Genomic DNA, 17,276 nt, shown 5'->3' with positions numbered 1-17,276 from the left:
AAAAAGCCCTAATAAAAAATCAGTTGTCTATTTAAGAAATTCTGCTGGCTCTAATACAGCCGATTTCTGGCAAACACAGCATATTGCTGATTAGTTTTTTCAGATAGTTCCTACAAGATAGGCAAAGTAGAGAAATGTTCTCTACAGTGTTGGTTGAGAAATGGTATCTAGATGAAATGAGAATATAAAAAAGCAGCACACTTGGGTCATGAAACTATACCTTCAGGCATTGCATTGTCCCTTTGGATTACAATAAAAAATGCTAAAAGCACGGTCTTCCAAAATCTGTTATTTACATTTACTCCAAGCATATTATAAGACAACTGGCTGTTCACTAGATCATTCAATGTCCTCATTTAAAATTCCAGGTGACAAATTTCCTCAAATTAAGTGCTTGGAAGAGAGTTTTCCTCCTCCCTAGAAGAGCTAGCTTCCCCCCCCCCCCCTTTTTCTTAAGGACAACCATTTAGCTCAGTGTTTCCCAGCAGGGTGTTATGGCATTTTGAGCAGAACAATTCTTGGCATGTGGGATGGCCCTTCCCACTCCCCCACCCACAACAGCCATTTAGTATCCCTGGCCTTCAGATATTAATGCCAGTCGGGCACTCAGTCACTGTGACCACCCAAAGTGCCCACACACATTTCCAAATGCAGTAGTTGAGAAAACACTAAATGGTTTACTTCCTTTGTTTTGTCTACCAAGAAACTTGATCAAATTTGTCATTAAAAAAAAAAAAATATCTAGGTAAGAACACTATGTCTTATATATCTGCATTCTAACTTTCTTTTAGTCCTGAACTTCCAGTTTAATTTGTATTTTCCTTGGTTCTGAATTTCATTTTGTATTCTGATTTTATTGTTAAGACAATCCAAATTCTTTGTGGAACCAGAGGAGGAACAAATAAATAAAGACAGCTTGACAGTTCAGAGGCATTCCCCCCTACCCCTTCATTCTTCAAAGTAGAACTAACTAGAAACAAAGTATGTATCCTTGTTACATACAGTACCCACTTTTAACTCCTACAGGTAAAGTGGTAGAAAAACTAATCCTCAGATACTCAGCTTAGAAATAAAGAACAGCAAGCCAAAGAGAAAAAAATATTTTTCAGACATTTGATGAAAGTGACTATGTGTAAATGAAATACATTTATGTAAAGCCTTATTTTTATATAACAGCAATTTTAAATGAGAAAATCATATAGAAAGTATTTATTACTTTTAACATTATATGAATCCTTTTGCTAAAAACACAAATTCTGTATGCAGCTAGTTCTTCCATGTATGTCTTTATGTAGGGTGAAACATTTTGAAGGGCATCTAATTATACACTTCTCTTTTTCTGTATGAGCAGAAGTGGTTTTGGTTCTGATTTAACTGCATGATTCCCTCAGATTTCTCAATTTTTAGCAATCTTTTATTGGGGGGATATTTCAACATTATTAGGCATTTAGATATAGATTTGCCTTTTATTATTTATTTAAAAACATTTTTTAAATGTTTATTTATTTTGAGGCAGAGTGCAAGCAGGGGAGGGGCAGAGAGAGAGGAAGACACAGAATCCAACGGAGGCTCCAGGCTCTGAGCTGTCAGCACAGCACTCAACGTGGGACTTGAACCCACGAACTGCAAGATCATGACCTGAGCCAAAGTTGGATGTTTGACCAACTGAGCCACCCAGGCACCCCTAGATTTGCCTTTTAATATAAAACATAATTTAGTGACTACAGTGCTCCAAATGGTGTTCTGTTTTTCATACTTATTTGTATGTCACTTATAGTCTAAGTAGCTACTTTCGAGGGAGTATTTAGAGAAGATCCTATGAAGTAACTTCTATGAAGATGAGATTAAATACTAAAGATGTCTGTACCCTATGTTCTCTTACCTTAGAAGTGCAAACGGCTATGTTAGCAGGAAGCTGGGAAAACTGCTTCAATTCAAAGACATCACGTGCTGCCCATCGGCTCATGTGATTTTCAGCTTTGCTTGATCCAATCACATTCTGGTTTGAGTGAATATAAGCCACTTCCTGAACGCCATCTAGGAGGTAATTGATGTTTATTAAGTGATGTCTCGTTGTGAAGCAATACGGTTGCGCATATATTTTAAAAATTATCAGCAATACCACTAAAAAGAGGTTATGCTTTATTTTTTATCCTCAAGAAAAACGCTGAATCAGTATGTTAACATCACAGTATTCTTTAAAAAAAAAAATTGAAAAGAGAAAGAGTCCTAATATATTGGTCTAGGTTATCTTAGAAATGACTTTTCATTCTCATCTATATGAGAACTTCTGAGATTAGGTAAAAATCTTTTGATTTAAACCTGAAATAAGGGGTTTTGGTGAAGAGAAAAGTCATGGTGAAGGATCATCTCTATGGATTTGTTGTTTCTGTTGATTTAAAAATTCTTTTACTAATTTAAACAGCAGTCTAGCCTCATCTATCTAGCAATGGAGTGGAAGAGTGAGGTTTGTGACCAGGGAGTTTCATTTGGTTGGCTTTGTTCAGTTTTACTCTTTGTATTCTGTCTTTTTTGTACATATGTCCAGAGAATGTCAAGATTGGGAGCTTTTTAGGGAATGAAAAAAATTACCTGACAGCTTTTATCTGAAAGAAGTTTAAAAAATGGCTACAGTTTTTATTGCTTTGCTTCTAGGTACCTATAACCTACTTTTAAATTGTGTTCCTAAAAAAGAAGGCTAGAACTGAGGTCTGTAAAGGCTCCTACAAACATCCCTGGCAATGAACCTCAGTTTTGACCTTCAACACTTGTGCTGTTTCAGTCTTGAACCTCTCTCAACCAAAATTGGCAATCACAAGAAAACAAGATGTTGTTAAATAAGGTACCTAAAAGGGCAACTAAGATAAAATTCTCCCTAAATTTCAAAACATCAGGTAGCGTGTATGGCAACAATTTAAAACCTCCAGGAGGATTCAAGGATTCTTCTGGTAGAACATTTACTCCGATTTCTTAATTTTGATGACATGTTTTATGCATTATTCAAAATAGCATTAGTTCCACACTACTGACATCTTTTACACAGTAAAAAACAAAAACAAAACTCAGGTGATCTTTTACAGAACGGTTTCTGCAATAATTCCTCAAACCTAAATCTAATTGTAGCACACACACCAAAGGACAGTCCAGTACTTAGTTACAAGGGTACCAAAAAATATATCAAATCGAACTTTTGAATAACCACAAAAGAAAGCTTGCTTTGTAAATAAGTCAAATACTTATGATTAAAGTTTTTACATCAAACTATCCTTGCTTATATATCAGCTTCTTTCACATAGTGTTTTTGGGAATGAGTCAGATACTTTTAAAAGCAGCGTTAACTCTTAAAATGACTAAACAGGTTCTCAGCAGATGGTGGTGGCAGGGGACACAGTTTTTCAATCTCCCTGAATCCCTACATAGAATGGACAGCAATGAGTCAGCAAAACAAAAGGCCATGCACAACACATACAACGAACTAAGATGACAAGATAACCCCCCATAGTTTGCCCTAAAATACAAATAGATGGCGACAATCCACCAATAGTACACTGTGCACAGCATCAGGGTGTGTGTGAAGGAAGCAACAGGGTGGCGTGTGATGAAGTTGAAAATAGGAGAGCCTAGAACACCCAGCAGGTGTTCCCCGGAAAGCACAGTGAGCCACTTACTGTGAGTAGCTGAATCTGGGTTTTCCATTCTTTAAAGCTGAGTGGGTACAGGGGGCTTATGAAAAGAAGGCCTGAGAGAATGAAGCAAACTCGCTCTGAGGAACCCCCAAACTGACCCACCAGGGCTCCCAGGTCAGGCCCACACAATGAAGAAAACTGCTGGGAGGGAGTCAAAATGTGCAGGGCAGGAAGATCAGGAAGGGGGGAAAGAGAAGGCCTAGAGCGGAGCAGTGGGCAGGGATAGAGGCAGGAAATCCCACCACGGTTTTGAGCGCTGCACAAAAAACCAGTTATGGATCTTTGTGAAATTGGAAAAGATTTCCTAAATTCTGCCTCACTTAAAAAACTCAGGGAAAATAATGTCTATGAAAATGAGCAAGAGGGTCAAATATCATAAAAATTATTACAAGAGAAAAAAGAATAAGCAGCAGAATGAAAACATGCCAGAAACATGTGCTCACAAAGCAGATTAAAACTGTAATTTCAAAACAGGCAACAGACATTAAGAAAATGGTAAGACACAGGAACCAACAACATTAAGTCATAATTAGAGTAACTCAGAAATGGGTGACAGGACTCAGGAAAAATTTAGAAGTTAAAAAAAATTCAGAAGTGAAGACAACTAGAAGGAACACAGAGGAAATTAACACAACTACTGCTTTCAGAGAATGGAAGGGTATTTTTAAAAAGCAGAAAGAAACAAAAAAAAGAAAAGAAAAAGGGCTCGAGATAATGTGACAAATACTGAAAACAGGTAAAGAAAGTTGAATATTTGAATACCAGGCATCTCTGAAGCAAAAGGCCAAAGCAAAGGAATAGAAAAAGTAAGTAAAAATAATAGTACAAGAAAGCTTTCCTGATATAAAACCCGAGTTGAAACTACATTATGACAATCTTGACCCAAGAATAACCAACAGTGCCAGGGTCTGAATGTCTTTAGGAGATAATTAGGTCATGAAGGTGGAGCCCTGATGAATGGGACTAGTGCCCTTGCAAATAGAGACATAAGAGAGGTGAGTTCCGTCTCCACTAGGTGAGGACACAGCAGCCTTCTTTAGACCAGGATGAGGGCCCTCACCAAGAACCTGACCATGCTGGCATCCAGATCTTGGACTTCCAGCCTCCAGAACTATGAGAAATAGATGCTTAAGCCCCCCGGCCTGTAGTAGTTTGTTATAGCAACTTGAACAAAGATAAACATTCAAACACAATCTGGTAAATTTACTAGGCAAGAATGAAAAGAAAAAAATTCTTTGGGTATCAAGGGGGAAGAAAAATGACGTGATAGGAAACTTCATGGCAAAAGAAAATGAAGCCTCATGTTAAAATACTTCAGAAAAAGAAAGTGTGAGTCAACGATTTCATATCTGGCAAAAATGACTTTTAAGTATAAAAGGGCATAAATAGTTATCAACAGGAATCTCAGGGAATATTATTCTCATGAGCACTTCCTGAGGGAGCTACTAGAAAATAAGCTTCTGACGAAATTGACAGGAGAGACACTGACAGAAGGACTGAAGAGGAGCACTAAATTTATAGTTACCTACAGGTCAAAAGTAAATGAAGTCTGGTGGGGGGACGGGGACGGCGATTCAGATGGGGCACATGGAGGGAGTCCTGGGGTGGATGACAAAGTACTCCATCTTGACCTAGGTGGTCTTCCCTTTATCCTGCCACCCCCATGTCCTCATTTGCGCCTCAGTGTAGCATCTTGATTATAGAGCTGTTTACAAGCTAATTTAAGAAACTTTCCCAGAACTCTTTGATTACACAAAACAAATATGTAACATAAAGTTTTCAAAATGTCTATAGTTACCTAAAAATTTATCCATTGATTCATACATTTGCTCTTGATTGACAACTCTCTCATTTGAAAATTGCATTGATTGTTTTGGCATAAAAGTGCTATTTTTCTTATGGGTAGGTAATTTTGAAGAGAAACCGACCCTATCTTTTAGAGTTTTTCGTGTATGGCTCTGTTTAGAGAAACTGATGTGGCGAACAGTTAAATCATCATCTGAGGATGAAAAATCATCGATAGCCTGAGAGCTACAATCCCCATCTGCTGCATACAGTTGATTTGTTTTCTTCATGGTTTTAGGACAAGTGTTAAGCTCCTTTTTATCTTCCTTTTTTCTCTTAAACCTCAAAGAACTAGTAGGTCTTTGCTTTCTTGCTCTTGACTCAGAGAAAATTTCAATGTCATCAGACTCGTCACTAATATCACTACTGCCTTTTCTTCTCATAATAGATTTCAGGGTCACATTCTCAGGGTTTAATTGTTTTGAAATTAGGCTATTTCCTTTGACATCAGTCTTTCTATCATCCCCATTATTTCTTATTTCAACAGGATGTTCTGTTTCAGAACCTTCAGATCCATCCACGAGTGGCTTAAACTTTACACCATTCTTGGGGCATCTCTGAGTTGTACACTGTGTGGGAAAGATGACATCACTATCTTCTGATTCTGTGACGTTCTGTAAAATGTGATGGTGGTCAGCTGTATTTTTTAAATTGTTGCCATCATCAGACTCAGAAGAAATATTTTGTTCTAAAATGTTCTGACTTTTATCAAAGATATATTTTTCATTTGGATTTAGGACGTTAGCTAACCTCTGATGTTTTGAAGTACCAAGAGAGTCACGACTTTGCTGACAACTAACGTCTTTGGCTTCTGTTGAAAGACATATGGGCTGTTCATCAGGACTTTCATCATCAGAGGCAATATTTCCATCACTTTCCTCAACTGTATTACATTTTGTTTCAAACAACTTAGAGAAACCACACTGGAGTAAGGTAAGCTGTCCAGGAGGACCTGAAGCTTTGCTTGAGTCAGAGGCTTTCTTTTTAGCAGTCTTTATTCTTGAGCTTCCCACTGATTCATCATCACTAAAATCACTGCAGAGATTACATGCTTCTTCTGTCGGCAACTCTGCAGGCTGCTCCAGACCTCTGTGTTCTTGACAGTCAGGGTCTGTAGGCTATAAAAGAAGCAGTCACAGAAACGTTAGAAAATGTCCAGATAATATCAAATCTATCATACTGCAAGGGAATGAAATTTGGATGGAAGATAACTTATGTACTAATATACCACTTGGTATTTTTTAAAAGTACAACATTGAATAAACAAATGTAAAGGATTTAATATTACAGTCTGGTACACTCTTTTTTCAAGTTGAATAACTTTCCAAAATAAAAGTTTAGAATATGACATAATCAAGTTATCTATAAGGAAAAAACAGAACAGAGCAGTCAGCTTCTAAGATGCCGGGACTGATTCTGGTCTCAAAAGTAAGAAGTACACAACTCATTGTTTTCCATGGTCCAGCACATACTTCCAACCACGTTTTAAGAAAAAAATAAATTTTCAGGCATTAACAAAGTAAAGAATTCACAACTGGAAAATGGTTCTAATAGATTAAAAATAAGATCTGATAGGATCCTGCCCATCAGAAATAAAGAAAATATTTTAGATATTTTGAAGTAAAATTTGCTACAAATTTAAATCCAGTATTTATTATTTTTACATCAATTGGAGCTAAATACATCCTTCACTTTCTTAAAGCTGAGGCTTTATTAGTAAACAATTTGGAGAAACTATTATCCAGTAATTACTCCTTTTTAGAAATCCAGTAATACATTTGATGTTTGTATATTTCTATAAAGTTAGAAAAACATTCACCGATATTCCAAATCACTAAGCTGGTATGAATTTACACTTAAATTCCTAAATGCAAGAAAAACCCAGCAACAACATAAACAAAATAAGAAAAAACCTTCTACATGTACATTCTTTACTTCTGAAGAGGGCTTATGATGATAATAGAGAGTTTGTAGTATGTGAGATGACAAACTACCAGAAAGATCACAAGATCAAGGGTGCAAATAAAATAAAATATCTGTCAGAGAGTAATTCTGATGTTTGGATTTAATAATCTTAAACACACAATGATTACTATTTTTCTATTTAATTTGTTGTTTAATTAACAGTTAGGTTTGATTGGCGTATTTAATTTTGGATTTACAGTTTGGTATAGTTAAAATTCTAGTTAGGATGCAAATGACTGGTGATTGTTCCTGAATGTGTTCTTGTGATACGAAATGTTAAATTAGCCTAAATTATTTTTTAAAGATTTTTAAAAGTTTATTTTTAAAACAGAGAGAGAGAGAGAGAGAGAGAGAGAGAGAGAGAGAGAGAGACAGAGCATGTGAACGCACAGGGGAGGGGCAGAGAGAGAGGGGGACAGAGGATCTGCAGTGGGCTCCGTACTGAAAGTAGAGAGCCCAATGGGCTGGGCTCAAACTCACAAACCGCGAGATCATAACCTAGCTGAAGTCAGATGCTTAACTGACTGAGCCACCCAGACGCCCCAAATTCACCTAAACTATTAATTTTACTGATAGTCTGCTTTGTATCCTTGACTTTTTTTCAAAGACTTTTTTCTTTACACGTTGAAAAATAAAGAAAAAGGAAAAATAGCTTAAAATTATCCCAGTACATGTTTTATAGCAGTTGTAGGCTACAGATTAAAAAATTGCTTACCGTTTCTTGTTTGTGTACTGGAGGCTCCTCTTTCAACCATGTTGTGGCTGTCATGATCCCTGCTTCCACTTTGCCTTCTCTCTAAAAGAATGCAAAAGAATTGTAAAATATGGGGTAAAAACAACCAAATAAACAATAGCAATGGCATGCTAAAGCTTAGGATTAACTGAGAACAGCTTGCTTTAGCTCTGTCTCTAACACGAAATGCTTCAGAAATTGGTGTGCCATCCTTGTGCAGGTCTATGCTAATCTTCTCTGTATTGTTCTAATTTTAGCATATGTGCTGTCCAAGTGAGCACTGCTTTAACTTTCTCTCAAGTTTTTTTTTTTTTAATTTATTTTTGAGAGAGAGAGAGAGAGAGAGAGAGAGAGAGAGAGAGAGAAATGTGAGCAGGGGAGGGGCCGGGAGAGGTGGACAGAGGATCCCAAGTGGGTTCTGCACTGACAGGCTGACAGCAGTGATCCTGAAGCTGGGCTCAAACTCACAAACCATGAGATCATTACCTGAGCCAAAGTTGGATGCTCAACTGACTGAGCCACCCAGGCGCCCCTACTTCAGCTTTCTTAATGTTATTTTTCCATTTTGTTAATTAATATAAACTCATATATAGTTTATATAACATTTTAAAATGCTCATAATTTTAGGTAGTACAGAGGTACAGTGGAAGTGTGCTGGGTTCATAAAGTACACTTATTTCTTGTATTAAAGCTTCTTTTTAAGTTAGAAAATAATACTTTCCAGCCAACTCCACTAAAAGTTCTGGTACAGGAGGGAGAATGAAAACAATGTTACATATTTACCCAGTAACAATATCCATAGTAACTATGTCTACACAATAGCTAAGGTAAGGACATATTAACAACATTTCAAACACTACAGATAATGTTGAATATTGGGAATTTGATATTCTAGCCTATATTGCTAATGTATTTATTTAGTTCATATTCATTAAAATTATTTTATTCATTTAGTTCATATTCATTAAAATGTTTATTGATTCCTTCAGTGTAACAGACATCAAATGAAAAGGACCATCTAATATGAAACTAAAAAAAAAAAAAGATCTTAATTGTGTAACAGGCTTGCTACATCCTTTGGGAAAGTATTTATGCTTTTAAAGCTTTTGTATCATTCAGCAAAGGTATTTAATGGACTAGATTCTAGAATATTAAATTCTCCTTCAAAAGGAAATCAATTTATTTTTCTATTTAAGGCTCTGTTTACTGAACAAGGGGAAATAACCACTACCATCACCTGAGTTACAAATGCCCAACTTACAGATACGCATATGTACCGGTAGCATGATTCCAGCCACCTGGTATCCAGGGCAACAAGTGAGAATCTCCCCTACAGAACTCTGGAGAACGATAAATAGTTTGTTGAGATATTTTCTCTCAATGCCTAGAGGCTGTTACTGCAAGGGAGGTGGGCGGGCGGGGGAGGGGGTCTGCTTCCCAGTACTGCCTTTATTCTTTCAACAGAAGCCAAATGGCTACAACACGTGGAACAGGGAGCACCAGAAATCCTCAATCCTGTTGCAACCCTCTTGTGAAAGGTAAATGGCAACTCTGGTCTTTTGTTTCTCAGGCCAACCATGTTGGTATCATCCTTAACTCCTCTTTTTTTCCTCAGACCCTATACCTAATCCATCAGCAAATCCTGTCAGCGACACCTGAGTAATATATTCAGACTCCAATCACTTCTCACACCATCTACCATGATCGCTCTAGTCCAAATCACCATCATCCCTTGGCTAGATTATTGCAGTATCCTCCTACCTGGCATTTTGCTTCTGCTTTTGTACTTCGATAGCCTAATTCGTAATATTTAATCTAGATGTATAGGTCAGACTATGTTTCTCTTCTGTTCAGAACCCTCTAATTGCTTTTTGTCTCACTCAAAGTCAAAGTTCTCACGTGGTCTGGCTTCCTCTCATCTCTCCGGCCCCATCTCTTGCTCTCTTGTTCACTCCACTCCAGCCACTAGGGCCTTCCTGCTGTTTTGAAATTATGCTGGACATGTTTGTCCTGCGGGGCTTTTGCATTTGTTCCTCTACGTAGAATACATCTTCCTCCTGCCATCTCCTCAAAGAATCAGTTGCAACCTCACAGTGAGCGCTTCCTTGGCTACTCCATCTAAAACCACAATGCTTTTTCCTTGACAGTCTCCCAATTTCCCTTCCCTGCTCTATTTTTAAAAATTAGGATACAATTTACATATAACACTGTGTACGTTTAAAGTGTATAGCATGTTTTGATACATTTATATATTGCCATATGATTACCACCATAGTTTTAGCTAACACCCCTATTATGCCATAGAATTAGCATTTCTTTTTTGTGGGGAGAACATTTAAGATCTAGTCCATTAGCAATTTTGAAACTTATAATACAGTGTTATTGACTATAATCACAATGCTGGGCATTCGATCTCCAGAAGTCATCTTCTACCTGCTCTATTTTTACCTTCAGAGCCTGTCATCATAATAAACTCTATGCATCATGATTTTTTCTGCTTATTTGTTTCCCCAAAATAGAAGGTAAGTTTTTCAGTGAGTAGAGCTTTTTGTCTATTTCATTCATTTCTGTATGCCTAGCTCTATGATGTATAGTACTTGACACTTGGCATACACTCAGTAAATATTTGTGAAATTAGCTCTCAATATCTGTCTCTAAAGCGGGACCATGACAAAGGTAACAAAGTTAGTGCAAAGTAGAGCTAAGCTGCCTGGACACTTGGTGGGATGAGCACTGGGTGTTGTATGTAAGTGATGAATCACTGGGTTCTTCTCCAGAAACCAATACCACGCTGTATGTTAACTAAATAACTTGAAGTTAAGTGAATAAATGAACAAGAAAAAAACGAAAAAACCAAAACTAACCAACCAAATGAAAAAAAAAAAAAAAGAACTGTCTGGAAATCATCAGGTTAAAAGTGTTCTATAAATTAAAATTTCTACATCTTAAAACATTTTAAAAGGGATTTTCTACAGCCTTGAAAAATTAAAAATGTCTCACAGGAAGTAAAATAATTATTTTACTTTGTGATATATGCTTCCATTACACAGGGCTTAGAATATTTTAAAACACTGTTTGGCCAAAAGCAGCATGAATCTAATGAGGCCTGAATAATTTTGCTATTTATTGTTTATTTATTTATTTTACTTTATTTTTTTAGAGCAAAAGACTGCCCTGTAAGCACCTGGCCTGAATAATTTTAAATTCTTACTCAACAAATATCGCAGTGCTGATAATGTGCCTGGCAAGAAGTTAAGCACATTTTGCCACAAGAAAAATGTAAGACATGGACGGTACTGTCATTAGTCAACAATCCTGGAGGAGAAACAAGATATACTTAGGACAACCAGAAAACAAGCGAACATCCCATTTAATAACTTGACATACTGAATGTCTTACTTAACATTTGCTTGAGGAATAGGTTGCTATTCTGTTAAAATAGAGGACTCAACTATTTGATAAATAAGAGAAAACAGGAGAAGTAATATAATGCTAACATATTTTATAGATAATAATTTCAAATGGAAAACACAAATACAAGTTGGTATGTTGGGTAGTACTCTGAGATGGAAGTAGGATCTGAGGGGTGGCCTGGAATACTGGAATACTAACAAGGCTACTGATTATAAAAGAGAAATGGGAAAGAAGAAGTCCATGAAATAGACAGCATACTCAAAACAAGAAAAAGACAGGGGGACTTTATTTTTATTTATTTATTTATTTATAAGTAATCTCTACACCCAACGTGGGCCTTGAACTCACGACTCTTAAGATCAAGAGTCGCATGCACTTCTGACTGAGCCAGACAGGCAACTCAAGACAGGAGGACTTTAAATGGGCCACTCAATTCAAATCAAATAGTTACTATAAAATAAAAATTCAGCAGTATACACCAGACACTGTGTAATAGTTGCAATATTCACAGAATACATACGATACACGTCTTCCTCTTAGCCATCTTGCTTACCACGCTTATTGATGTTACATGTTCATTATGTAAGTGTTCTCTTTCACCTCTCATCAAGATGGTCTACGTTCTTTAAGGACAGGGACCAATAACTGTTTTTATGAAACTCACTAAATCAATCAAGTACGTGAAGCTTTTGAAAAGCTAAGGGAAACATCCTTGAGTTTTCTGAGGCTCATTTTCCTCATCTATATGAAAAGGAAGATGATACATATGATATTCCAGGATTTTATGATACTCATATCAATATCAACTGGAAAATAGGTTAATATCTATAGTATTCTGGTATATCAAAGAATTTAAGCAATTAAAAAAAAGATATAAATTTCTGTTTGAAGAATAAGAAACATCTGTATGCTAAGGATGAACACAACTGGGAGAGTTTGAAATATTGGTGTGGAATTTTTATTGGGAACAGAAAACAAAAATCTCCATGAGACATGAGAGTGCATCTCAGGGAGTATTTGGTAACTTTTAATCAAAACACATTTTATAATTTTGTTTATTTAGGAAAGTCTCTCTCTCTCTCTCTCTCTCTCTCTCTCTCTCTCTCTCTCTCTCTCTCTCTCTCTTTTAAGTTCCTGACTTAGCAGCTGTTTTCAAAATACTACATTTCTCTCTGCCAGTCTGAAAATGGTCTTGGGAGGTCATACTATGTACTATATGTATCTGTATTTGTGTGCAGACATTACTTATAACTATGCATGGGGAAATCTTAGTTTTGAGGTACAATAATTCATTTCCTATTTCTAAAAGTAGAAATTCTAAACACAAGGCATTTTTTACAAGAAAACCCCAAAGTTCTTTGAAAAGATACCAGCAGTTATATTTCAAGGTTCCTGTTGGAGAAAATTGTATTTAAAATAGTACTGAAAATGTCAGGCAACAATTTCACACCTCCAGGATGTCCCTTGTAAGACAAGACGCTTGGGACCTTAGTTTGAACAGATTATAAACCCCAAAAAGCTCTCCTCGATGTTCTTTTGATCCTTGAACTGCTTCAAAATATCGCTTGGCATTTTCACTTCCAACCACCACACAGTGAAGTTGCTAAAACAGAAAAAAAAACACAAGATATTTTTGAAGTGTTTGCTCCAACAATATGTCAGAATTTCCTGGCATTCTCTGTATATACACAGCTTTAGCTGGAGCAGGCAGAATCTCCTTAGGGAGGAAATTTTATTTTAATCTCGCTGGCAGATGTTGCCATTATGGCGAAATAAATAATAATAAACTGGCCAGTCTTATTGAAGAAGAGATCTTACATTTCCTATTTTATCTGTGTTCTACCAACCAAGTCAAGATCCCATTGCTATGCAATATTCACTTGATGTAAAATGTTTAATGATAAAGGCATGTAATACATCTGAATACACTTTTCTCCTTTCTAGACTCATTACAATAGGGACTACTAAAACTGACAAAAATCATCACTATTTCACCAAAGTTAAATTATAACTTAGTAACTACATGATAACCACATTAGTATCAAACCCTAATTGTAGCCATTGTTATACTGTCAACTAACAGCAAAACCCAATCACTGTTTAGAAACATTTAGGCATCTTTGAAACAATTTGAAATACAGAAGGAATCCTGAAGGACATATATCACTTTAGTAACATTAGTGTATTTCTTTATTTGCTAGATATTTTGCTAAATATAATCTGATTAACCCCATGTACACTTTAAAATTTCTTGAAAGAAACAAAGAATGCACAGAGTGGAAAATAACTGTAGTCTGTTGTTAATGTAAGGATTAGTAAGAAGTTGCTTTGCACTATACTAAATTACTATAGGCAACTGAAATAATTCTTTTTTTAATTTGAGGGAGTGTGTGTAAGCACGTATGAGTGGGGGAGAGGGGCAGAGGAAGCAGGAAGGGGGGAGAGGGAGAGGGAAGGAGGGGGGGTGAAGCAAAGAGGGAGGGAAGAAGGGAGGGAGGGAGGAGGGAGAGAGAAAGAGAGAGAAAGAGAGAGAGAGAGAGATTAAGGGAGAGAAAATCTCAAGCAGGCTCCACACTCAGCATGGAGCCCAATGCAACATGGGGCTCAATCCCACAACCCTGGTATTATGACCCTAGCCAAAATCAAGAGTCTGATGCTCAACCCACTGAGGTGCCCATGAAATAATTCTTATTAATAATATTTATTTTTTGAAAACTTACTACCTGTGTAGCATTTGTTCATTCTTTCATTTAATGCCTACAACCCTATAAGACATTGCTGTTTTCTTTTTGGAAACAAAGACTAAAGTTTGGAGAAATTAAGTGCCTTCTCACAGCTGTCTAGCCAAGAAGTGTCATTTCTAGGGGCGCCTGGGTGGCGCAGTCGGTTGAGCGTCTGACTTCAGCCAGGTCACCATCTCGCGGTCAGGGAGTTGGAGCCCCGCGCGAGCCCCGCGTCGGGCTCTGGGCTGATGGCTCAGAGCCTGGAGCCCGATTCTGTGTCTCCCTCTCTCTCTGCACCTCCCCCGTTCATGCTCTGTCTCTCTCTGTCCCAAAAATAAATAAACGTTGAAAAAAAAAAAGTGTCATTTCTAGGATTTATACCTGGATTTGGCTGAATTCAAAATTTATACTTGTAACAATTTCTCATCTCCAGGAGTTCCCTTTTATTTTTTACTAAAGAAATTTTTTTAACGTTTATTTTTGAGAGAGAGAGAGAGAGAGAGAGAGCGCGCACATGCACGCGAATGGGGGAGGGGCAGAGAGACAGGGAGACAGAATCTGAAGCAGGCTCCAGGCTCTGAGCTGTCAGCACAGAGCCCATCACGGGGCTTGAACCCACAAGCCATGAGATCATGATCTGAGCCAAAGTTGGATGTTCAACCGACTGAGCCACCCAGGTGCCTCCAAGATGTCCTTTTTAAAACAAGACCCTTGAGGGGCACCTGGGTAGCTCAGTCAGTTGAGCATCTGGCTTTGGCTCAAGTCATGATCTCACAGTATTATGGGTTCAAGCCCCGCATCAGATTCTCTGCTGTCAGCACATAGCCCACTTCGGATCCTCTGTCCTCTCTCTCTGTGCCTCCCCTGCTCACATGCATGCACACATGTGTTCTCTTTCTCTCTCACAAAAATAAATAAACATTAAAAAATAATAAAAATAAAACAAGATCCTTGGGACCTTAGTTTGAGGAAGCTTTGAATCAACATCCAGGTTGATCAGTTGGTTTCAATGCCCCAGAAACATGGACTATAGTCCAGGAAATATGGAATCACAACAATAGCAACTGATGTATCTGATAGTCCAGACGATTTCACTCTTTGCTCCTGACTCTTTCTTAAACACTGTATTGTCACACTGCAACTACTTAATGTAATCACCAATTTGTAAGCATTAATCTGAATCTTTAGAAGTTCCCTACTTTATCGCAAAATTTATAAAAGGCACATTGTTTTATACTTAAAAGAAGTTTTTCAAAGTGGCTCCCCTAAAAGTGAAGGTCAGATACATCCATCTGTAGGCTGCTATAAAAAATAGGGTTGGAATTAAAGAGGGGAAGGGAAAAAAGTCAGTAATTGGAAAATGTAGCTTAGTTTCTGGCTTAAGAAAAACCCATTCAAGGATACAAAATGTTTGGATTTCTTCCTAACAACATTCAGGATACGAAAGAGGTAGAAAGAAAAGTAGTGTTCACCATGTTAAAAAGTCATGGCCCCTTCTTCCATCTTCAAGGCAGTAGCATGGCATCCTCATATAATCCTCTATGACCCCTTGCTTCTGCTGTCACATCTCCTTCTCTCCTTTCTCTGATCCTCCTGCATACTCCCACTCCCTTTAGTGATTACATTGGCCCACCCAGAGAATCCAGGTGGATTTGATGTAGATATCTTTGGGAGAACATTACTCAGCCTACCACCATAAGGACATGCATAATGAATGATGGAGGCTTGACAAATGACACAGAGGCCAGCTTGAAGGGGTTCTCACTGGACAAAACTGAGACAGTTTGAACACCAAAATACACAGTGATATTCAATAGGTTGTAATGTAATCCATTACTAATACAGAGTAATATTACTAATATCCCCTGAGTCCAAATATATTAAACAAATAGAAAAGAAGGGCAAGCTCTTTTTTATGGTAGAATAGCAACAAATAAAGAAGGAATCCTGGAAATTAAAAAATCACCATCTGGCAATCATCACAGTGGTGGCTGATTCAGGTGGGTTTCATCAGTGAATGCTAGGGCTGATGGGTACGGGCTTGACAAGGAACAGGATATTGGCATAGTCTCAGAGGATGTCCCCATAAAATACTTACTAAGGGAAAAAATGGTGACTCTGCAGTGAAGAAAGCTGGCAGGCACAAAACTGGTGATCAAGGTTAGCATCACCAATGGTGGGACAGGTCATCACCAAGTGCCTTCTGACCAACGCAATGAGAAGAACATAGAGTCATTTCTGTACTATTCTTGCCAGGGGTTCCTGGCTTGAATCTGGACATGAGGAAACATCAAATGGACCTATTTTAAAAGAGAGCTAACACAAGGAAAGGCCTTACTCTTTAACACTGTGAAGGTCATGAAAGACAAAGGGGGTTTGGGTAACTAACTACTCCAGTTGAAGAAAACTAAACAGACATGAAAAGAAAAAGTTGGTAACCATGATCCTGGATTGGATCCTGAACCAGAAAGGAAAAAGGAGACAAGAAATTGCCAGGAAAGTTAGTGAAATCTGAATGAGTTTTGTGGTTTACAAGGTAATGTTGTATCAAAGTTAATTTCTTGATTTGGATAACTGCATTCTGGAGAGGGTAATAGGGGGACAAAGCAAGTGCAAAACAACACACAAAATTGAATGTTTAGAATGCATAAAACTATTTTTATATGTACATCTAAACAGGAGAGTGTCCTTTGGAGGGAATACACACTAGAGAACTTAGAGGTGATAAATCTGCAACTTTCTCTCAAATGGTTCAGAAAAATAAATAAAGACCATGGCTGAGGGAAAGAGAAAAGCAAACGTGATAAATGTTAACAACTGGGAAATTTGGGTGAAGTTAATTGGGTGTTCTTTGTGGACTTCTTCTGCCAATACAAATATATTTCTAAATTACATATATATATATATATA

The 17,276-nt window shown here is 37.3% G+C and overlaps 1 protein-coding gene and 1 non-coding gene across 7 annotated transcripts in view; both read right to left on the bottom strand.

The window, feature by feature from the left end:
- Positions 1-17,276, bottom strand: part of ERCC6L2 (ERCC excision repair 6 like 2) — a 135,938-nt gene that overhangs the window by 34,970 nt on the left and 83,692 nt on the right. For 5 of the 6 annotated variants that reach the window (XM_045043706.1, XM_011288295.4, XM_045043705.1 and 2 more), the window contains exons 14-17: positions 13,094-13,246; positions 8,212-8,292; positions 5,485-6,649; positions 1,883-2,037 (exon numbers count right to left, since the gene is read on the bottom strand). In XM_045043706.1, the coding sequence (XP_044899641.1) occupies positions 1,883-2,037; positions 5,485-6,649; positions 8,212-8,292; positions 13,094-13,246 (1,554 nt within the window). The remainder of the gene's footprint in view (positions 1-1,882; positions 2,038-5,484; positions 6,650-8,211; positions 8,293-13,093; positions 13,247-17,276) is intronic. The other variant, XM_019815875.3, reaches the window with a different exon arrangement.
- LOC111557714 lies at positions 8,405-8,510 on the bottom strand. Its single transcript, XR_002737941.2, has one exon. It is a non-coding gene; the product is annotated as a U6 spliceosomal RNA (small nuclear RNA).

The sequence above is a fragment of the Felis catus genome, chromosome D4 (assembly GCF_018350175.1).
Source record: "Felis catus isolate Fca126 chromosome D4, F.catus_Fca126_mat1.0, whole genome shotgun sequence".
Lineage (NCBI taxonomy): Eukaryota > Metazoa > Chordata > Mammalia > Carnivora > Felidae > Felis > Felis catus.
Note: the sequence above shows the minus strand (reverse complement) of the source record. Positions and strands in the feature narration are given on the sequence as shown.